General features: G+C 38.4%; 1 protein-coding gene across 4 annotated transcripts in view; it reads right to left on the bottom strand.

Moving 5' to 3' along the window:
* The window catches only part of Cwc27 (CWC27 spliceosome associated cyclophilin), a 180172-nt gene that overhangs the window by 136921 nt on the left and 18952 nt on the right, over positions 1 to 24299 (bottom strand). For 3 of the 4 annotated variants that reach the window (XM_052159394.1, XM_052159393.1, XM_052159395.1), the window contains 3 exons: positions 19775 to 19854; positions 18913 to 18946; positions 15978 to 16138 (listed from right to left, as the gene is read on the bottom strand). In XM_052159394.1, coding sequence (XP_052015354.1) covers positions 15978 to 16138; positions 18913 to 18946; positions 19775 to 19854 — 275 coding nt within the window. The remainder of the gene's footprint in view (positions 1 to 15977; positions 16139 to 18912; positions 18947 to 19774; positions 19855 to 24299) is intronic. The other variant, XM_052159396.1, reaches the window with a different exon arrangement.

The following is a 24299-nucleotide window of genomic DNA, read 5'->3' as shown; positions in this document are numbered from 1 at the left end:
TGCAATGAGTTTCCATAAGGCCGCTTCGTGGCCTGCTGTTTTTATATGTGCCCCTTAACTATTGGGTGGACAAGGAATAACTATGAGTTTAGTAGCTGCATCAAAGCATAATATGACATTATGACTTTAGACTGTGGAGTGGGAGATTTCAAAAGACACTATAGAAAAATGTGAATGAGATTTACATTTAGCAAACTATCTACACAATCAGTGACAAAATGATCTAAGACTCTCTGCAAATGAGTGTCATGCTCGAAATGCTTATATCCTATTCAGGACACACTTCCCCAATAGGACTAGTGCCCTGACAACTATGAAAGCCATGCATATATATGGTGTATGTATGTGTGTGTGTGTGTCTGTATGTGTGTGTGTATGTCTCTTGATTCTTATGTCCTATGAAGACATTACATAAAAATGACTGTGAACAAGGAAGGGGGCCCCTTAGCATGGACTCTAACAGCCCCTAAATCTAAGACTCCTCAGGTTCCACAACTGTGAGGAAAAGAAATTTTCAGTTGTCTATAAGCCAGCTAACCAATGATATTTTGCTATCATGCCCCAAATGAATTAGGGTATTAGGAGAAAATTAAAACGGGCCTTCCAATGGAACGCTTCTATAATTTTACTAATACTTTGAATATTTGGCATAGACTGATTTAGTAGAGCAGAATATTAAATACTACTTAATGAAAATACAAATGGTATTAATGATTTATCCTATTTAAAAGAAACATAATGCACATTATTGTTAAGTTAAAAATGTCATACAATAAGATGAACAAACAACATTCAGAATCACTTGAAACTTACAGGATATATGTTAGAGAACATCTTTGTATACTGTCCCTCAAAAATGAATGAAATATAATTGATTAACAGCTACAATTTATCAAAAGCCTACTAACTTGTTATTACAACAATCTAGCAAGATAGGTACTGTTTCTTCTCCTTTAACCTAAGAAACTGAGGGCAAAAGAGATTAAACAATTCCTATAAAAAATGAAGTTAAAAACTTGTATATCTGATACTCTAACTTAGGTGTCTTTAACTCTAAAGCAAATTCTCTCCACTACAGTATTTCTGATTCCTATAGAATAGTTCCTTTTTCAGAGTTAAGTTTTAATAACTAATCACAATAAAAAAGCAGAAGTGTAAACCTTTTAATAAATTTACTCAAGCATAGCCTTAATAACTGAGGATATGGACAAATCAAATAAAATGAGTTCTGAGGTAGGATGACACAGTAAACCAGACAGCTTCTAGGGTACCTTCTAAATATCAAACTTAAATGATATAATAAATTCCCTAAACTTCAGCAGGTTAGCTAATCCACATTCCCAGACACAGCAGAAATGAATGACTATATGCTACACAAAGTGTAAATTAACTACAAACTCCAAGTATATTGTTTAAAGGAATACAGCAAATCCAAGGGAAGAATCCAGATATCTATAGATATTGGAAGAACCCAAACTAGATATTATCATTTTCTTAAGAAAGGGGAGTGAGCTGCAAAAGAATGTGCTGACTTAATGTTCTATTTCTGTAACTTTGTCTATTCTTGAGATAAAACAATAAAGCTTCCCAAACACGCACAAATATTCAGAAAAAAATTGAAAGCCCATGAATACTTACAACTAAAATGCTTGGACACTCAAAAAAAAAAAAAAAAAAAAAAAAACCAAATTTCTAACTGTAACACACAAGACATAGAACAGTTATAACTTGCAGTGAAAATGTATTAGAAGATTATAACTAAGATCACGTGGAAGAACCATGTGCTGTATAGTCAGAACTTGCTATGTAGTCATTGTTTTTCAGGAATGAATGTCCTTAAAGAAATCTAATTGATAATGAAATTTTCAAATTACTTGGTATAATTTAAACAATAATAAAAGTTTAAGGTACCATCTAAAATAATAGGGGTCACTTATAGAACATTCTAAACAACCACAGCAGAATTCACATACTTTTAAGTACATGTGGAATATTTAACAAGATATACCATACACTGAGCCCAAAAACAAAGCCTGATACCAAAGCATGCAGAGCATGGCCTGACTGTGTGGAGAGCTGACCGCACCTTAAAGATGGCGCTGCCTGAGCCTGGCCGCCTGGAGTAAACAAGTCCGTATAAGGCTTGGGGCTTGGATCACTTAGTGGCCTGATCTCACGCCTTGTGGCTCGGCCAATGGCAGAGTGAAACGTCATCTCGGACCATGGGCCGTCCTAGCAAGGGTATATCAGTTGCGCTCAAGGGAGATTGGGGGGGGGGGGCACACCCAGCAAGTTGTAACTAAACATTCATTCTGAGTTAACTCTCTCTGGAAGGAACTGGTGTGCTAGTCTTTCTTCCCTGCTGGTCAGGAGATCGGCATAGCACATGACTGCAATAATATTAATTTAGACACCAGCAAAAGAAAAATAGCTGGAAAATTCCCAAATATTTGGAGATTAAACATACTCTGTATCATGTCAAGGAAAAAAGTAACAGGGACTTGGAAAAATATTTTGAACTAAACAAAGGTAGAATTTCTCAATTCCTCTTCGATCAAAGAAATCACCTACAGGGGAGGGAGAAGGTAGATGGATTCCTCAGAACTGGTTCATTTGACTATGGGTGCTACTGGGTGAGCATGAGACCTTAGCAAGGCCATCAGGCAGAGGAGCCTGGAACTTTTGGGGGCATGGAATGACACTACTATCCAGGTGGAGTTTCTTCAGAGAAACTTTCCTTTCAGGATTTCAAATAACTGATTTAGGCCATCAGACATCTGGAAATACCTGCTTTACCTAGCAGATTCACCAATTATATTATATTATAGACTTTACTCATATGTGTTTGAATAATTGATGTCTGCAGCCTAGCCAAGTTGGCATATAAAAAGTGGGTCATCAGAATAGCTAAATTAGTGAGGTGCAGAGAAAGCTGTGATGAAAGGATATTTGAAGTTTTAAATGCTTGCATCAGGAAGAAGATGCAAGCCTTTCCTCCCAACCAAAACTTCTATCAGAAATTTGAAAAATCAAACAATGACAAAGAAAGGGATAAAGGAAAGGAACAACTTAACCACAGGGAAGAAGGAAGCAGATTTCAGACAGGCTACTACAGATGGGACTTGCTTCTTTTTTTTTTGTCAATTTTTTATTAGATATTTTCTTTATTTACATTTCAAATGTTATCCTCTTTCCTCTCCAAAAACTCCCTATACCATCCCCAATCCCTCTGTTCACTAACCCACCCACTCCTCCTTCCCTGCCCTAGTATTCCCTACACTGGGGTATCAAGCCTTCACAGGACCAAGGGCCTCTCTTCTCATTGATGTCCAACAAGGCCAGCCTCTACTATATATGCAGCTGGAGCCATGGGTCCCTCCATGTGTACTCTTTGGTTGGTGGTTTAGTCCTCGGGAGCTCTGGGGGTACTGGTTGGTTCATTCATATTGTTGTTCCACCTGTGGGGTTGCAAACTGCTTCAGCTCCTTCAGTCCTTTCTCTAGCTCCTCCATTAGGGACCCTGTGCTCAGTTCAATGGTTGGCTGAGAGCATTCCCCTCTGTATTTGTCAGGCACTGGCAGGGCCTCTCAGGAGGCAGCTTTATCAGGCTCCTGTCAGCAAGCACTTGTTGGCATCCACAACAGTGTCTAGGTTTGGTAACTGTATATGGGATGGATCCCCAGATGGGGCAGTCTCTGGATGGCCTTTCCTTCAGTCTCTGCTCTGTACTTTATCTCTGTATCTCCTCCCATAGGTGTTTTGTTCCCCCTTCTAAGAAGTATCCATACTTTGGTCTTCCTTCCTCTTGAGCTTCATATGGTCTCTAAGTTCTATCTTAGATATTCCGAGCTTCTGGGCTAATATCCACTTACCAGTGAGTGCATACCATGTGTGTTCTTTTGTGATTGGGTTACTTCACTCAGGATATTTTCTGACTCCATCCATTTGCCTAAGAATTTCATGAATTCATCGTTTTTAATAGCTGGGTAGTACTCCATTGTGTAAATGTACCACATTTTCTGTATCCATTCCTCTGTTGAAGGACATCTGGGTTCTTTCCAACTTCTGGATCTTATAAATAAGGCTGCTATGAACATAGTGGGGCATGTGTCCTTATTACATGTTGGAGCATCTTCTGGGTATATGCCCAGGAGTGGTATAGCTGGGTCCTCATGTAGTACAATGTCTAATTTTCTGAGGAACTGCCAAACTGATTTCCAGAGTGTAACCACTTTCTTAAAACTCTTAGCACATCAAATTTCAAAAATGTGTAAATATTCTAACAAAATCACCAAGTAGAATAGGACAATTTTTTGCTAAAATTGCATTTTTAAAAGTAACATTTTATATTTATTTTCCTTAGAAAGACTTGAAATGTGTCTGTCAGTGCTATGTTTAAAAAACACATCGATCTTTTAAAAAGTGAAGAATTTTCCAAAGCAATGAATGTCACCCAATTCTAAACAAGGACATTCATCTCTCTCAAATAAAAACAGTTGCATATACTAGCTAGTTAAAGCTAGAATGTTATCTTTTAAATTTTGTTTCCTTGTGGGAACATGTCCATAATCACATTTGAACATGAGCTATTTTTGTTTCATGAAGCTGTAATAAAATTTTTATTATAAATAAGATGTCCTCAATAATAATATTTTTATTTTATATGAATTCAAAATTAAACAAGTGAAATAAAAATAGTAAATACTGATTCAAGCAAACTGTCACGTTAGCAAACCCATTTTCAAATAAAAGGCTTTCCTTCTTTTTCCGAACAAAATTATCTATATATTCTCTACTTATTCCAGTCTGGGTTCTGACTGCTGGCACTATAACACCGCCCCCCCCCCCGCCCCCTCCCCCGTTTAAATATCCCTTCAGGAAAATAAACCTCACCTACCTGAAACTTCCTCAAGATTTCCAATGTATTTAGAATATTGAGTCTTTTACGATATTCATGTGTATGACTTAGTCTATAAGAGCATCTGACACAACTATGCTCTCTGGGGCCCAGAGAGATGTGTGTGAGGAGACAACTCAAAATAAGGAGATGGCTGTGAGGAGCAGTAGCCATTAATGCAGTTCATAGGCTCAACTTCTGTCTCCATTCTAGGGCCTGGCTTTCTCTCTTCCACAGCATTGGTACTATATACTTTTAGTATATACAGGCCCTCCAATACTACTCAGTTTAATATATTAACTATTCTTAGTAACTATTAGCAACTACTTGATGAATCAAGTTTTCAATTTACATTCAATATATCATGGTTGGAAAAAAAGTACTAGAAAGTGATCTGCCCTGTAATTATAACCAAGAGAACTGGACTGTAGGGAATCAAAGACAATGTAAATTTTACCAATTCAAGTCATCAGTGGCATCACGTTTTCAAAGTAGTTTTATATGTACTTTTATTTGACTTCATTAAAACCCTACTGAGGCAAGAAGAGAAGAAACTAATCTTACCAAAAGATAAAGATATAATTTTAAAAATTACTGATTTACTCTGATCTCGTTTATAGTTAACAACCCTGGGGTTTTCACAGGATCAAAGATGCTACTAAACTAAATGACTCACTATTCAAATGATAAATTTAAGATAGAACTAGAAAGAAATCTGTGTTCATCTGGTCATTAGTAGATTTATACCTGTCCTTGAGGCCACACTAACCCATTCGCTAATATGCTCTATTACTGAGTTTCAAATTATAGAAAGTATAGTAATTTTATCAAACTTTCCTATTTATGTTACTCCTATCCAAAAATGTGGAAAATCCAATATTCTCCCAACTTTGAATGTTTCAAATTTATTTATTCAATTTGAAGAAGTTTGATTTACATTTCTTCTGGTAACATTGATGAATATATAAATAAAGTTAAGTAAGTTATATTTCTGCTTTATTACCCCAAAAATTCCCTTGTGATCTAGTACCAGTCTCTCTTTCCAGCTTCATTTCCAACTGCATCCACTCTTTTAGTCACAACAGATTACTCAAGAACACCCTGTACTTTTCTTGGTTTCCTCTGTTAAAAATTCCCTTTCCCACCCACTTCCTTTTATCCAAACCTTGCATCTTCTTCAAGGACCAGGATTAATCATGCAGCCTTCCTGATCTATAAAATTAAAATTAATCTCACCCTCCCACATGAAGCTACCGGGCCCTCTCTGAAGTCATGCTTTACCCAGAGTTCACTGCGCTCAGATGGCTCTTAGGTTCAGCTGGGAACTTTTCTGGGGTAGTATGTTTGTCTTCCACATGACTCTGTGTGTTTGGGGAGGGGAGGGACGTGTTAAATGTAAAGCACATAGCAAACAAGGTGCTACCTTAGCAGAGGTTTTCCTCAAACACTGCTTTTTCAAAACAAAAGCTAATTCTAGGATGTTTGATAATTTATAATGTACAGATCTTTACTGAAATTGCTATAGATTAGTGTAAGTAAGACAGTATTGAAGACTTTACTTGGCCTTTTGTAAAAGTGAAAAATTCCCATTTTCCTGACAGAGTGGTTTCCCGCCCTCCATGCAGTGCTTCCTACTGCATTGGCAGTCCATCTGATTTCCAGCTTGCTTTTACTGATTGCTGCATTTCCATCCGATTAGAGAGATGGACTTCTTCTGTATAGTGTTACACCTGGACTAGAGGAGCTTAACTCCCAGGTCATAATTTACCTGGATATGGTTTACCAGGCAGGATGTTGGACTTGGGTATCCAGGCAAGTCCAGACATGACATGACAAACATGTTGCCTTAGCCTCTCAGCTCCCTCCCTAGCATTACAAGGGATCTTTCTAAAAAGAGCATAATTATGTCAATTTTCAATTTGATCTTGATGTTCTGTGCCATCTAAAGGACAGAGCTCAGGTTCAAGCCTAGGACTCCAGGCAGGCCCATCATGGCCTCACTACTGTCCTTCTCTAACACTTCCTACCCAAATTCTTGAAGACATGTGTATCCGTGTACACAAAGTCCTTCGGCTCGCAGGTGTCAAAGTCTCACCTATGCTCTGCACTTATTATCGACAGCCTGGATACTCAAGTCCAACATCCTGCCTGGTAAACCACATCCAGGTAAATTATGACCTGGGAGTTAAGCTCCTCTAGTCCAGGTGTAACACTATACAGAAGAAGTCCATCTCTCTAATCGGATGGAAATGCAGCAATCAGTAAAAGCAAGCTGGAAATCAGATGGACTGCCAATGCAGTAGGAAGCACTGCATGGAGGGCGGGAAACCACTCTGTCAGGAAAATGGGAATTTTTCACTTTTACAAAAGGCCAAGTAAAGTCTTCAATACTGTCTTACTTACACTAATCTATAGCAATTTCAGTAAAGATCTGTACATTATAAATTATCAAACATCCTAGAATTAGCTTTTGTTTTGAAAAAGCAGACAAATAATTTTCCAAACGCAAATATGCCTTCTATGTTGCTTTTATTTAAAAAAACAACTGGTTTTTTTTTTTTTAAAAAAACACTGTTTCTGAAAAACCCTTATATTAATGAGTTTTACTTATTTTGCAGTATGCAGATGGAATCCAGGGCACAATGTGTAGTAGGCAAGTGTTCTCTCACTGAGCTACATCCTCAGCCCATTCAAATAACTCTTTTTGAGACAAGGCTTCACTGGTTGCCCCAGACCGGCCATGAAACCACTCTGCAGCCCAGACAGGCTGGACTTGGGATACTTGTGCCTTGGCTTCCAGAGCAGCTAGTATATAAGCAGGTGCCACTACTCCTAGCTTAGAAGTAGTTTAGCAAGAGATGTGGAATGACCTGCATCTCTTGAATTTAGGTCATTTACATATCCTTTCCTATTACTGCCTGTACATCCTGAATAGCTTAGCTACCCTTAGGCTGCATTCTACTTCTGTAGGCTCATCTCCTAGGTTTTCTCTAGGTCACACAGAAGGACTTTAACAGAGGTTTTGTTCTTTGACCCCACTGATAACTGTTACAGTCAACTGGTACACCACAGAAATAAAACTAAGGAGGCAAAAGAGGGGCATTTTTCTCTTGGTCTCTTTAGGAGGCCACTGTCTTCTATCAATTCCTGAGTTACACTACTAGAAAAGACTGAATAATCTGCACCCCAAGGTGCTTTAAACATTACTTACCACATTCACCTGTGGTTCCAATAATACAGACTAGTTAAGAAACAAGCATATTTTCATTACTAATTAGCTACTAAAAATACTGAGTAAAGACCTTTGTCTATCTGGTAAAATGGAAGCACATTTTATTCAAAAAGTCTTATCATAATATATAGCACAGGCAAACAAATAAAAACATAAGGAGAAAAAAGAAAGAAAGAACATTAGTTTTAAAACTTCACTGGAGCCGGGCGGTGGTGGCACACACCTGTAATCCCAGTACTCTGGGAGGCAGAGGCAGGCAGATTTCTGAGTTCATGGCCAGCCTGGTCTACAGAGTGAGATCCAGGAAAGCCAGGGCATACAGAGAAACCCTGTCTTGAAAAAAACCAAATCCACCCCCACCAAAAAAAAACCCAAACAAACAAACAAACAAACAAACAAACAAACAAACAAACAAACTTCACTGGAACATTAATAAACTCTACCTGTGAATACAACAATGAAGATATGACCAGAATAAGTAAGGCTGGGGATTAAAATGTTTTCTTAGTCTTCAAATCCTAGGCCATTCTCTAGTGTGAAGGAGGTGGAAGACTTACCTTCCATCACAGTCAATGTGCTGACATTTCTGTAGGTACCCAGGCAAGTACATACAAACTTCACTTAATACTAAACCCAGCCAGACTGCCACAGGACAAACAAATACAAGAGCTTCTACACTCCAGTCTTTGTGTGAGGTCAGCACAGCATGTGACTAACCATGCTAAAGCCGCAGCAAGGCCTTTTCTTTTTAACTCCTTGCCCAAGGCTGGTTTATAAGATATTTCAAGTAACTGTAAATATTATGAAAAAATAAGCATATCTGGAAAACTTGTAATAATTTGTAATGATTAATAGAACTAAAAATGAAACACTTAACCCAACTAAAGGAAATGGGAATGTGGAGTCCAGAGGGCATTTGAGTGTAGATATGGGGGCTGTATATGATCAAAATATACTGTATACATACATGTATGAAATTCTCAAGGAATTAATGAAAATAATTTTTAAAAATTATTTTTAATTTATGTATATAAATGTTTGCTTCTATGTATACATATGTACCATGTGAATGCCTAGTGTTTGCAGAAATCAGAAGAGGGCATTAGATCCTCTGGAAGTGGGGTTACAGATGGATATGAGTTTCACTGTGGGTGCTGGGAACCAAACATACGTCCTCTGCAAAAACAGCAAAGTGCTCTTATATGGCCATATAACCATACTCTGGTTAATGAGGTAAGGGACAAGTATGACAGATTGTGGAACAATTTAACAATGAATTTGATTAGGGCTGGTGTGGACTAATATTTAGTAGTGGTAGTGGTAGTGGTAGTAGTGATGTTTTATTAGTCTTAGTGGTTAAGAGTACTTTGCTGTTTTTCTTAGAAAGAAATGATCCTTAAGGAATCTCACGAGGAAGTTGTAATTTAATGTTCTGTAGTTCTCCAGCATTTCTGAAAGCTATGGAAGACATTCAGTGTCCCCTTCCCTACCTCCCACATAAAGACTGAGAAGAAAGTGAAATTAGAACCGCTGGGCTTGGAAAGTCTTCAATAACTAGAAATTGATATCCCTTTTCAAATTTTGGTAATGATGGCTATATAGTCTTTTGTTATGTCTCTTTGCTCTATAGCAAGCCAAAGGTGGCACACAGAAAGACAATGATCAAACTTATTACATAATCGAAGTATCCCTGGCAACCTGTGTCAAAGCAAAGACTGTAGTAGATTCTACTACTATTCCAGCCATTTCCTATTCCTGCCTGTGAAGGGTCTAAACTTCACTCAAAGGCCACCAGGCTTAACTACAGCTCCTGCTCTGTCCACTGAGATGATCAAGTGATATATGGGACGTGATATGCCACCTCACAGCAGAAACCTTACAACCTAGATGAGTCTATCATCACTCTCCTCTGCCATGGTGTTACCTCTCAGGAAGCTGCATTCCAGGTCCTAGATAAGGCCAATATGGAGTTGACCCAGAGAAGATAGCTGTTTCAAGCTACTGAAAAATTTGTCTGTTTATTTATATATTTATGCATAGAAACATTTATTTATCTGGAGAGATTGTCTAAATTATTTATTTATTTCTATGTCTCTCTCCTCCCACACCCTCACGTGTATATGCATGTGTGTGTGTGTGTGCGTGCATACATGTGTTGTATTTGAATATGTTGGCCTGTGTGGGTGGCCAGAGGTTAATGTCACAATGTATTCCTCAATTGGTTCTCTATCTTATTTCTAGAAATGGGTTTTTGACTGAACCCTGCTAGAACACTCCCATGCCAGGCTATCTTTAGCTGGACACATCTGGCTGAGTTCTACTCTCTAGGCTCTGAAGAAGTGGAGCAGATTATTACAGCCTGGGCCCTGGCTTTGCTGCTGTAGAGCTATAGACAAAAGTCAAGGCACTTTACCGGTTAGAAATCTAGTGTTTTGTGATTCTTTGTTTCACTTGTAAAAACAAGGATAATACCACAAAGTATACCTTATAGCTTTGCACACCTTGTAGGTTTGTTGTGAAAAAAAATACTTGGCAAAGTACCTAGCCATACTGGAAAGGTACAATAAGTGTGGGAAGCCAGAACAACTCCTGGGCTACAGAAACTATAAATATACTCAGTGCACATGCAAATTTCAAGAAATATCTGAAGGGTTGTAAAAAAATCTCAAGAGTTAGGTGCTGAGGGAGAGACAGAACCACAAGGCATACTTCCCTCAGGCCCTTGTACTATGTTATGTGCTTTGTGAGAAACAAAGACAGTTGACTTGCTGGCGGCCTGTCTCATCCTCTGTACTCCAATGTCCTTGCATGCTTAATCAACAGGTAAATTCACAATGAACAGCTGGGACAATAAGAAAGCAGCCAGTGTTTGAATCTTCTTCAGTGGAAATACATATTCCAGAGTAGAGAATATTTCATCAAATGCTGAATGACTTAAAGAATGTTTTCCCATAAAATTTCAATAATACATTTCGGATGTACATGTCTATTCCCCATAAACAAGAGATGGTGCAAGATCAATAGATTGCAACTCTCAAGGGTAATACGAATAAATATATTCTAAAGACATGCAAATGCCTCTTGTCTGTTTTGACAGGACACTCCTCTCTGTCACATGGAAAGCAATTGTGAAGACAGTGAAGCTGTCACATTCCTGCAGCATTTGCTTGGGTTCAGTATAAGGGGAGGGTGGTGTATAGTTTGAAAGTGACCCCTTGCATAGGGACTAACCAGTTCTCAGTGAACTGACCTGGCACTTTTTAAAATAGTATATTATTTCAAACAGCAGAAGGAACAGTTTTATTGAGAATATCCAAAATTCCTGCAATAAGGATCCAAACAGAATGAAAAAGGAAACTTGCCAGAAATATTAAAGTATGATATGGTTTATATTACAGCCAATACTATTCCATAATTTTAATCATAACAAGTAAAGACAGTAAAACAAACTATCTAGTCAGCATAGGGAGACCAGCAGCATTAATCTAAAGAGCTGAGCTTGATGCACAAGTGCTAGTATTTAAATAGTGGCTCCAGAGGATGCCCTATCTTACTAGAATTAGGATGACACATATGAAACCTGTAGCATTTGTTGCTATGTAGCCCAGGCTACCTCAAACTCATGAGTTTCTAACCTCCCCCTCTTGAATGCAGGGCTGCAGGCATGGCCAACACCTCTGGCTCTCTTTTGCTTTTCCTAAGTTGGTATTTGATGTTTTTTGTGAAATACATATCAATTACTCACTGCCTATGACACTTCACACACGTGCAATAGAGCATGTGTCACACTTCCTACAGTTCTTAATCTTTCATGATTTGTATTTGCTGACAACAGAGTGTTTGAGGCTGGATAATTAGTTCTTAAGTGTGGGAGTCCCGGGTGAAGTAGCATGCAGTTGGTGGGGACCTTTGCTGTGTGTCAGGTGACTGACAGCAGAAGCAAGAGCACATTTGATGTGTGCGCATGAGTGTGTGAGGGAGCACCAGGCAGGCAAACTCTTACCAGCATCCACTGGCAAAACACCTAACCTGCCCTAAAGTAATCACACTAATCAGTGTGCCTGTCCTCAGGCTCTAACAATCACTCCTTTAAGAACCCATCTCTCAATACTGCTGCACCTGAACTTTGGGAATGCAGCCAAACAACACCAGTTAGACAACAAATATCTGCAAATAGAAAGCATTTCTCCTGTACCTTTATGTTTCATAAGTAGCTAGCAGTAAGAGGAACAAATACTTGAGATTAAAGTGAAGAATAGAATGGCTAGTTATGAGATACACATTAAAAAAAAATCAGCATCGAATTCAAGTAAAAGCAGATATTATTAAAAGCAGTACTGAGTCAGACCTTAACATCTGCTGTCCAACCGAAATGCTTGCTGGAAACACATTAGACCACTATTACTTCAGACCAAAGAAGTAATTGCAAGTCTTATATGTAGACTAATTGTCCAGAATTTAAGTTATATATTTCTGTGTCTGTTCCTCTTTTCACTACCTGCTTTAGTCTACAGCACCGGGATAACAGGAGGCAGCACCCTGGGACTGCTCAGTCCATCTTGGCCTGTAAAGGTCTGAGGACATGGTGGGGACATCTGCAGGCCACGCTTCGAAGCTCTAAGTTCACTTGCTAGAATGCACATGTGATTCGAGCTTTTAAATCTTACTGTGCTTTAAAAATTACACTGTCCTTTTTAAGCATGTCACCTTTATTTTTTTGAAATGTAATTACCAGACTACCTTTTCTAATTTGCCAAGAAAAGAAAACAAAATTTAGTGCCATGGAAAACTTACACTTCCTAAGTGTGATTATCAATCAAAAGTAGAACATCTGTATGATAAGACTCACACAATCTGTAAGTCTGAGACTTAGAATGTTTTTGTGAGAGTTCCAGAATTCCTACAGGGGAAATAATTCAAATTTCCATAAAACATACTAGTCAAACATTGCAAACTCAACAGAGGAATATGAAAGGGACTAAATTTAATGACAGCTTATTTTTCATCCAGCCCTCAGGAGTTATGAATATATCACTTTTAGCTTTTGTTAATATGTTTCATAATTTAAAGCTTAACCAATTCATAATAAGGTCTTCATCTTCAACTTCAATATTTGTGTCTTACTACTTGGTACTATTATTGCATAACAGAAATTACACAATAAAAGGCAGTAATTCATAGTGATTGCAATCATCACAACAAATGATATTTGACTAGTCTGCTTGTCCCATCTGACGTCAATGTTTAACTAGTTATTTTATTTCAGTACACAAGTGCTAGAAATAAAAAGCAGCATGGCTTTTACCTGACTAACTTGTAGCCCCTGAGTGCCACCTACAGGCAAGCACAACTAATTACATGAAGCTTTAGGCTAAAACTTTCCATTTCCAGAGATAACCAACCAGCTGTGGGTTGAAAGGAGAGAAGGTAGACATTTTAAACTTTTATCCAGCCTTGGGTACACATGAGAAGAAATGAGAGTTTACGCTTTTTATGAACCTATAACAAAAATTCTGGTTAGCTTATTTAGTCATAGAGCCTCTTCTGAGACAGGAGTGAAGGAAATGGACAGTAAGCCTTTGAATGAATAGAGAAGTCGTTAGAAATAAATGTTTACTTCATATTTTCTAGGAATATTTACCAATTACTTTACTTAAAAGATAGAAATCACTTAATATTCATAATGTTTACATTTACTCAAAACTTAAAATAATAAATGAATTTATTTAAAATATATTTATTTTAATGACTTCTACAAATTCAGAAGTCAGAGGACAACTTTTGGGCATCAGTTTTCTCCTTCTACCATGTAAAGTCCTTACCTAAAATCTAAAACTACTTTCAGAGAATTAATTTTCCTAAATTTACTTTCCTTAGTAGGCTTACAAGTACTTAAAAGAGGATTTTTCCCTAATACTGTGAATATACAAAGTACTCACAAATATAATAGATTAGAATTTATCTATGTATATTTATAGTATATATGTCAAAAGTAAACTCTATATTGGTAAACTAGATATTGTCTAGGATGTGACTACATAAGAAGTCATCGTAATCCCCAAGCTTCCAATGACAGGAGGGACATGCCCCTGATTTACACTTCAACCTCATAGAAGGCTCCCTTTAGGAGTAACAGAACCTGTTAGGATAGACACTGTACTCAGACACTGACAAATGTCCGTCAGTCTTCTTTCTCCTTACCAAATATTAGTGGTCCTCGAATGTCCAGTGTCTAAGCCCTGATATGATGCTGTGTGGTGACTAAGCTCTGGGGAGGTTATGTGAAATCAATGCAAATCAAATTGGTTAGCACTTTGCTCTTTGACTATAGCTTCTACAAACTATGACCAGTAGGAATTTTTTTTTTTAACAGAACTTTCATCAGGATTTTTAGCTGTCACAGACTATACCATCTATCAATCAGGATCATTAACTATAATCCCAATTCATTACTCACCTACTAAGATTTCAGTGGCTCCCAGCATCCTTATGACCAAGATCATATTCCTACACTGGCCATTCATGTCACATCTGCACATCATGACCACACCACAAAGAACAGTTTTTGAAAGACAACCCTTTATGATAAGAATGAACGCAATACTGAAAAAATGCAATGTTTGTTCATATGAGGCAAACTATTTTTAGTCACTTATGAGAAGTGTATTAAAAATAAGCCTTAATTAGTTCTTATAGAAAATTCAATTGTATTAAGTAATAACGTATGTTAGTTACAGGGCATATAAGTATTTTAAATTGTATTGAGGCCAACAAGATAGAGTTCAGAATTTAAGAAATATCCACATATACATACTTAGATATACACACACAATTTAAAAAAAACCCACATATTAGTGTCAGCTTTGCCCACTAAAATTTTTTTAAAAGGATAAAAACTAAAAAGTTGCATTATAAGCCTGATCTAAAAAAAAACAAAAAAACAAAAAAACAAAAAAAAAAACTGTTTTAATTTGTAAAAAAGAATTTTGAAAATATATGACTTAAAGAAGAGGGAGAGGATAAAAACTATTCAACAGTGATTATCTGAATTTCAGGAAAATCTGATGCAAAGAAGAGAAATAAAGTAACTTCTAAGTTCTATTTCTCACCACAGTTATGTCACAAATAGAAATTTCTGGGGCTCATTTAATTTAGTTAAACAAAGCAAATACTGAGGGGTCTCTGCAAAGGAAATGCATCAGTGCTTAAGCTTCCCATACCAGGCTGGAAACACACACACGGTTATTTATGAACTTCTATTGTATTCCATAGATCAACTGAAGAAAAGACATCCCATGACTTTGTAATACAGTGACATTTAAGATTAATATCCTAGATTTGTAATAAAGACTCATATAGGAAAGGAGGGAAGCTTTAAACTGAGTCTAATTTCAAAAGAGCAAAATGTTAAGTCACAAAATCCAACATACTTTTAACACCAGACAGAACTTCAGAATTATTTCAGAATGCCAATGATCGGCAGGAATGTGGCTTTTAGTCAATCAGTCTTGAAAAGACGTCTAAGCATGGTTTCAGCCCACTTTACTCACCATTTGGATAAAATTTACTCACCTAAATTTTTGAGGATTTCTCTCATATAACTCACTCAGTGTTCTCATTGGTATTAGTAAACACAATTTCATACATGCAGCTAATACACTGCTTACTGTACATTAAATTTACTTTGATTCTCGTCTCTTTTAGGCCACGAAAAGGCTGTTTTTCACAGCTGGAGCAGTTAGCACACATCATGCAATTGTGAAGAGAGTACTCGGTCTCAGCTAGAGAGAGAGAGGCGGAAGGAGAAGAGAGCGCAGAGGCCCAGAGCGAGTGCTGCGCCTGACTCACCTCCGGCTCGCAGGCTTCTTCTCCCTGCCTCCAGCTGACTTTACACTGGCACTGGCATCTCTCTTTAACCGTTTTGCAGTTCTTTCTCTCATCAGGTCCTTCTCATCCTCATCCATGTGTCCATCACGCTCTGCGCTGTCATTTTCACCACCCTGTAAAAGCTGAAAGTGAGCAGAGTCCAGGCATTGTGTCCAGAGAGTCATCTGAAATGCGTGCGGAGTTCTAGGCCGGGCCTGTTTAGTTTTGAACCAGTAAGGTGTAGTAGACTCCCATCCCTTTGGGATAACCTAAATTCTGCTCTAGGCAAATAAGATGGGATCCCAAGGATAATTAGCTCCCTTCTCTCCCTGCTCCTCTGTGTAGCACCCAGGGTTTCGTATCTATACACAGTGCTATCATTATCCCAGCAGAAATGTGGTTCTGGAGGCAGTTGACCAACACAACTTCACCCAGGAACTAATTCAAGAAGAGGCAGCGGTGGGTGGGGGAGTGGGGATTGGGTGGGAGGGGTGGCACTGCACTGAAGAAGCTGATGAGACTTAAGCACCTTGGGATAACACCCACCAGAGTGTTCCTCATAACAGCAAAACCAAACCAAACAAAACCCTCTTAGGCTCCTATAATCTAAGACACTAATCACTACTCTTCTGAAAGCTTTGCAGTGTCCCGATTCACCTGAACTGTCTATCTTCTCCAGACATAATCTCCTTCCAGTCATTTTCTTTAACCTGAAACACTCTTAATCTAGATATCCAAATGTTTGCTTTCTTCCTGTCCTATCCACTAGTGATGTATTTCTGGACTGTATTCTTAACACAGAATTTTAAAAAATACTATTAATAAATAAAACCTTCCCATCTCATAGTCCCCTTTCCTCTTATTTTCATAGCACTTACTATTTACATGTTTTTTTGTTTCTCAATTAAGGAGAATACACCACGACAGCTAAAGGTCTGGCTAGCTAGCTTACTATTTTCTATTTATTTTTAGACTATCTCACAGCAATGCTACATGGGGAAAGAGGGGGAGAAAGAAGAACTACACCAAAGGTGTGCTTTACTTCCTGGGCTTCTTTGGACTGTGGAGCCACAGGGAGACAGTCCTGACTTGAGGATTAGGACCCCCACAGCAGTGATTTTCAAAGACTGGTTCTCAGACTCCCTGGATAATTATTTGTTAAAAACATAAAATCCACCCAGGCATAACGGCACCAGCCTTCAGTCCTAGCAGTTGGGAAGCAGAGGTAATCCTTTCTCTAAGTGTTAGAAGCCAGTCCAATCTACAGAGCAAGTTCCAGGCCAGCCAGAACTATACAGTTGAGATCTTGTCTCAAAACAAAACAAAACAAAAACCCCATATATGAATATACATTTATATATTTTCATATGTACAAAGTATCAGTACAGAATCAATCAGATTATTACTTGATTACTTATAAGTACAAGTCTTGTTGCAGACTTCATGAGCCAATAATCTCTATGGATAAAAACTTTACACCTTTGGCAAGATACTTAAGTCATTCTTAAGCACAGACCTGTCATGTTTGGGCCTCAGCAGATATAAAACAAATCCTTTGCAAAGCCATATGATACTGTTTGTGAGTGTAGGACACTTTCTGGGGAAAGGATCCATTGATTAAATCATTCCTAAACTTTGGGATCTAAAGCTGGTTGGAGCCTTAAATGACCTCACTCTACCCATAAACTTAAAAGCAAACCCATATTCTAGCCCACATTATTGCAACCAGATGCTTCAAGATAGCGCATCTCAAAATATACAAATTGTTAATCCTACCACCCAACCTCAAGCCTGTTCTCTCTTGTACCCTGATAACAAGGCCACTAAGCCAGAAACCGGTGGTTATCTTAGACTCCTTCTGCATCTCCCTCCTCAAAGCACTTCAGCAACTTCCCCACCGCTCCCTCTACCCTGATCTGCTTCCTCACATCTGGAATGTTGCCAAAGATGCTATTTCTAAAATGCAAGGTTGACCGCAGCGCCTTTCTTCCTTACCAATACCCTCTAACAGTCACTCTCCAAGTTTAAGATGAGACCAACTCCTGACCGTGGCTATGGCACTGTGTAAGCCTGCTCACCTCTCCACCCCTCCCTTCCCACCTCACTCTCCGTCACCACCCTGGTCACCTGTAGTTGGCTCTTGGAACATGTCCAACTGTCCCACGAGGACACGCTGGCACTGACTCTTTTATATCCTTTACATCCACTCCTTTCACTGCTCCCACAGCGAGTGACAGAGAAACCAGCATTTGAATAACCCAAGGGTAAACTTTACACAGTGTACAAAAACATTATGCCTACATATATTTAGTGTGTGTGTGTCTGTGTCTGTGTGTGTGTGTGTGTGTGTGTGAGTGTGTATCTGTGTGTATAAATGCATACTTCCCACAGCTTGAATGTGGAGGAGTCGGTAGTCTCCCTCTCCTCTGTAGGTAAGGAAACTGAGCTCCTACCTTAGGCTTTACTACTGAGCTAGCTCACTGGCCTTGCCTTCTGTTCTTAACATTGCCAGCTAGTAATAAAGGTAGAACCTCAAAAGAGAATCTTCTAGAATATGTGTAAAAAGGAATGTACTATTATAAATAACTCCTCTGTGCACTTCCCACATAGCACGCAGGATGTTCACTCACCACATTTAAGCCTTAACATAATAAAGGTACAGCATTTGAACTTAGGGTATTCACATGTTATGTGACAGAGAGAATAAGCAGAGCAGAAATTCACATATAAGACTGCAATTCTGTAGGGAAATACACAAATCTATTTGGAAGTATAAATTCTAATGGTAAAAGAAATTATTTTCATTTTAAAAATTGCAATTACACTTATATGTTTTCTTTAAAAAAGTAATTTGTTTGTAGAACTTTGACCTATTATAAATTGTTTAATCTGTATTAATACTAAAATGAATACTCACATCTTCTAAATCTCCTGTTGCATCATCTTTTTCACTACAAAAATAAGTAAAACAAATACATTTTAGCTTCAAGGTGAAACTAATAAAAGGGTTTAATTATCTAAAGTGTAGACTAGTTTTCTGGAATTAATGTTCTTTTTTTTTTCACCACAGCGTGCTCAGAATGGCACTGTACAGCAGACGGAAGCATGCTCAAATGGAGTCATGCTGCCCTATTAGCAGATACAAGAATTCCTTGGATTTTTTTTTTTTAATTCAAACAACTACTACCAAGGCTGTTCAATCTACAGAAGACAATTTTTCTATAGCTTAAAAGATACTGGCTAAAGAGACCAAGTTCTACAACTTAAAAGGTACTAAGAGAACAACAGTATTTTGAAATAGGATTTTTAAAGATGAATTAACTCAGTTCAATAGTATTTTATCTCTGTGTGAGACACGGGCCAATATTTTGTTGTAATTAATACATTTAACACTAATTCACCTTCTACCTCTCAAACAGAGGCAACACAGACAATTAAGACAGATTTCAATCAAGTCTAAAAATTGTGAGAATTTGTATACAGCAGATGTGCCCAGAGTGTGGTAACTTCTCCCAATAACCTTGCACTCTCATGGTTATGATACTAAACAAAACAACTCCAAAGACAGTTAGCAATGCAATATGGAATTAATCATGAAATTATTACAATAGACAGTTTATGGTAATCAGACTAGCCTACAATTAGTCACTTATCAAAATGTTTTATTGCTTTGGCTGGGCTTAAAAACAACTAATTTATGAGCTCTGATTGCTAACAAGCCACGTGAGTGAGAAGACGCCTCAAAGCAGGAACTCAGGGCCACAGCAGCACTCACTGACCTTTCAACCGCTGGGACAGAGCTGAGATGCGGGTCGTCCTTCAGCAGGTCGTGGCTGCTTTTACTCCTCCCCTTCATGCTCTGGGAAGGAACAAATGATGTAGCCATGAGTAGGGAATGAAAGGTCTGCCAAAAAGATAAGCTAGCCAATTTACATGAAATTTAGTACGGGCGTAGAATGATTAGAAAAAGACGAGTTTCTGAATATAACCAAAGCTTTGGAAATAGAAATCCTTCTATTACCTGAAAACAGGATTTTTACTTATTTAATTATTAAGTTTTGTTTGTTTGTTTTATAAGACACGGTATCCCCGTCCAGTTCTAGCCTAAGATGGCCTAGAGTCCTCTCTGCAGCCCAGACTGGCCTAGAGCTCATGTTCTTTCTATGCCACCGTCTCTCGTGCTGGGATGTTATGGTAGGCATGCAACACCACTCAAGGCTCAAGCATACTTTTTTAGAATCATTTTTCCCAAGAAAAGGTGACATTGTTAAAAATAACTCCGTGGCTTGCCAGCTCTGAGTGTCTATGATTCACATACAACTGACTAACTTCTACAACCCACGGATAAAAACAAGAAGAAACTGAGATAAATGCACACTACTATCCTTTAATATACAGTAAGACACCATATCCAGAGGTGTCAGAGGTGTCAAGAGGCATACTGACACAGAGGGTGTCACACACAGTATGCCTCTGACCCTCTGTGTCAACCTCTTAATTGACAAGACAGACAATGAAAATTACACTGAAAAATAGCAGGAACAAGACTGTAATTAAGATCCACTGCAACTGTATATTATTTATTAGTAATGTTAATTTATAAAAGTGAGTTCTTGTACTCCTGAAAATCACAGGTTTTATTTTTATTTATGTTTTTAGTTACTTATTTGATATGCATGAATGTTTTGCCTGTTTGCACGGACATGTACCACATTCATGCCTGGATCCCTAAGGTCAAAATAGATCACCCAGAACTACAGTTACAGACAACTGTGAACTGCCATGTGGGTCTTCTGGACAAGTGCTCCTAACCACTTAGCCATCTCTCCAGCCCTACAGAAAGGTTTTAACCGTTCTTACAACAGCATGGATATGGAACATGAAATGGGTGTGTGCTACTTAGCTTAACTCAGACATTCTACTATATACATATATGTTGTACACAATATATATAATTTTATATGCCAATTTAAATATGTTCTTTTAAAAAGTTCTTCCTAGGTGCAGTGTTGCATGCTGTAATACTAACCTTCAAGACTTAAAACAGGAAGATTGCATATTTGAGGCTAGCAGGGGCTAATTAGCAAGACCCTGTGTCTAAAAGTTAAAATTTAAAAAGGTCAAAAAAAAGAAGGAAAAAGAAAAGAAGTTCTTATTGAGCTCTCAAATGAAAACTCACTTTAGACAGCTAAAGGAAAAAAGAATAAATTTGTTTCACAGTGATTTAAAGTAAGACTTGAAAACAGGAAGAAGTTGTAAATTAAGCTGAATAATCATTCCCACTCTGTGTTTTCCTTAACTTTTCAAAGTGAGTTGGCATGGAGACAGAGGATCGAAAGTAGATTCTAAACACACACCCCATCCCACTACAGTAAACTACTGAAGCAGAGAAAGTCACTAGGAAGAATGAGAAAATTAGAAGAGTCTGAGACATGGGACACAAGTCTGACTTTCCTTAATGCTCATTCTTCCTGAATGACCTATTTTAAGGTCATTATTTGGCTAACAGGTCTAGCTGCTCAAAACAAGACTAAATAGACTTAGTGAGTTCTACATAAGGAGTCTGCAAGGAAGTCAAAACTAGCCATGAACGTATTTAAAAATGAACACTAACTGGCACAGACCTTGAACTTCACAGTAAAAAATAGAGGCAACAAAACAGAAGAAACCAGATAGAGTAGAGGAGGGAAAGAAGATGACAGAGAGAGCTAAGGGACATGCCGACAGAGAGGGACAACCCTGGCCACAGCTTCTAACTGTGTGACAGTCCATTCATGCGGTGACCTCCTGGCCATGCTGCTCAGTGTTTTAGACAACACTGGTCTAGATGGTGTATTTTTTGTAGATGATGATCAGTAAGTAGTCTTTGGGATAATCTTCCATATATGAATGGACGTCATCTAAGCAAGTGAAGGCCTTAAGAGCAAATGTGTGTAAGAATTCCCAGAATGAGAAGCAACATGAAAATCACGCCTGGGTGTCCAGAGTGCAGTTTAAGATATACAAATGATTTTGTCTTGTCTTACATATTTTGGACTTATTAGACTAACATACAGAATTTTCAAGTATTCCTATTATGTTTTGACTTAAGAGTTAAATAAAGAAAAAAATCAGACACAGATTGACAAGAAAGTACCCTTTGGGCAAAAGTATTCAATTAGCTATGAATCCACCTGACAGTGTTATCTCCCAGATTGCATTTCTGCATGCACGATAAGAATATCACGAGAAAGTCAACAGAGGGCTTTTCTGAGCCTGAGATATGGTTTTTACAGCATCCTTCTATCATGCAATCCAATCTGAAAGGAAACAGGTCAGTCTGGCAAGTCACTTAACCCGAGTCTCAGTTTCCACAGCCATAAAGAAAGGAAGTTGGACCAGATCCCTTGGAGCTATAAAACTCTATGATTTCAAAGAGGTTTTCATCATAGATACTGAAACAATGAAGAAAAGCTAATCCACATGGGAGAGACACCTTGTCAGGAATACAGGAGTGAGGTGAAAGAGTGTGTGTAACCCACACTGATAATCCACAAACCAGAGGGGACTCAGGTTTCGTCTCCCACATACAGTAAAAGCCTCAGTTCAGAACTTAACAATTATTAACTTGCAATCTAGTTCTGGAATAACGCTTACCACTGTGGAGTCATTGAAAAAAGAAACCTGATAAGCAAGTGAATAATGAAACAATTATTTTTAAGCCTTTAAGACATATTTAATTTCATGCAAGCACTGAAACTTCAAATTGTTCTGTCACTAAAGGGGCTCACTTGGCTTCGGCCAACATGTTTCAACACTTAGAAATAAGAGTAAATTTTAAAAGCATGTCTGATATTCAACTTATTCTTTTTTTTCTTATCATGATTTTTTTTTTTTTTTTTTTTTTTTTTTTTTTTGGTTTTTTGAGACAGGGTTTCTCTGTGTAGCCCTGGCTGTCCTGGAACTCACTCTGTAGACCAGGCTGGCCTCTAACTCAGAAATCCACCTGCCTCTGCCTCTGAATGCTGGGATTACAGGCGTGTGCCACCACCGCCTGGTCTGGAAGTAGCTGCACATGAACAAAGCAGACACAAGCCAGATCAAACCTGGCTTTCTCCAGATGTTTGAGCAACTTCTGTCTTGTAAGGCAGTGGATTTCAAACTGTTTTTGTTGTTTTGTTTTCTCAGACGTCAGCACCCACTTGTCTATTATACAGAAGACAGAACAGGTAAATGGGCCGGACCGAGCTGTAGGGCATCGGCAGAGGCAGCACATGTCCTGCAAGCTCACTCAGGCTGCTTCGTGAAAGGACAGTGGCAAGGCCACTCAGCTGCTCTCCATGCTGCTTGGACGAGAGGGCGGCAGCCACTATCTACAACTGTGGTCACTCTACAAATCAGTCAGGTTTTAAGCTCAAGAATAAAATACCAGTTATAACAGATAATATGACACAACCTTTAACGGCACCTTCCAGGATCGTATGATGTGTCAAGTGTTTCTATTCACAACCCTAGCAGGTACATATTACTTTCATGTTACACAAAGAAAACCTGCGCGTGAAAGCCATCACTGAAGATCAGTGTCAGTGGGAAGTGGGCTCGGTGGGTGTGTATGGTCTCAATGACACTGGGTCTTACTTAGCTCCTGCTACTCACTCTAAGGTCAATTCACAGATGAACAGAATGTACTCCCAATGAGCTCACAGCCCAGAACTGTATTCAGCCATTAAAGCAAAGAATATAAAGTGCAGTGCTGGAGTGATGTGCAATGAGAACAGAATCATAGCCTTCCTTTAGATAGAGGGAAAAAAAGCTGTTTTTAAAAGAATTGCAGGGTAACATGAGCAACAGACATCAGATTACAAAGAACAAATCTACAAACACTGGAAAAGACATCTTGAAAAGATGGTAATCTGGGTGTTAAATAAATCTCTCTAGCATCTAGAGGTGAGCCAGTAAGTAAACTGTGGGCTGGAAAGCTACCAACAGTGACCTGCAAGAGCTGCGTAGTGGGGTGGCCCTGCCTGTTCCCCACTATGAACTGCCAGAAACTCTCAACAGTGATTGTCTCAGAGCTCACTCACTTCCAGGGAGAAAATACAGTTCACACATTCGGAACCAAAAGACTCCGCAGGTGATTTTTTTTTGGGGGGGGGGGGTGGTGTTATAAATATCACAATCTGCCTTTAATCGCAGCACTTGAGAGGCAGAGGCAGGTGGATTTCTGAGTTTGAGGTCAGCCTGGTCTACAGAGTGAGTTCCAGGACAGCAGGGCTATACAGAGAAACCCTGTCTCGAAAAAACAAACAAAAAACACAAACAAAC

This window comes from Apodemus sylvaticus, chromosome 16, assembly GCF_947179515.1.
Source record: "Apodemus sylvaticus chromosome 16, mApoSyl1.1, whole genome shotgun sequence".
Lineage (NCBI taxonomy): Eukaryota > Metazoa > Chordata > Mammalia > Rodentia > Muridae > Apodemus > Apodemus sylvaticus.
This window is presented reverse-complemented; position numbering and strand designations above follow the sequence as displayed.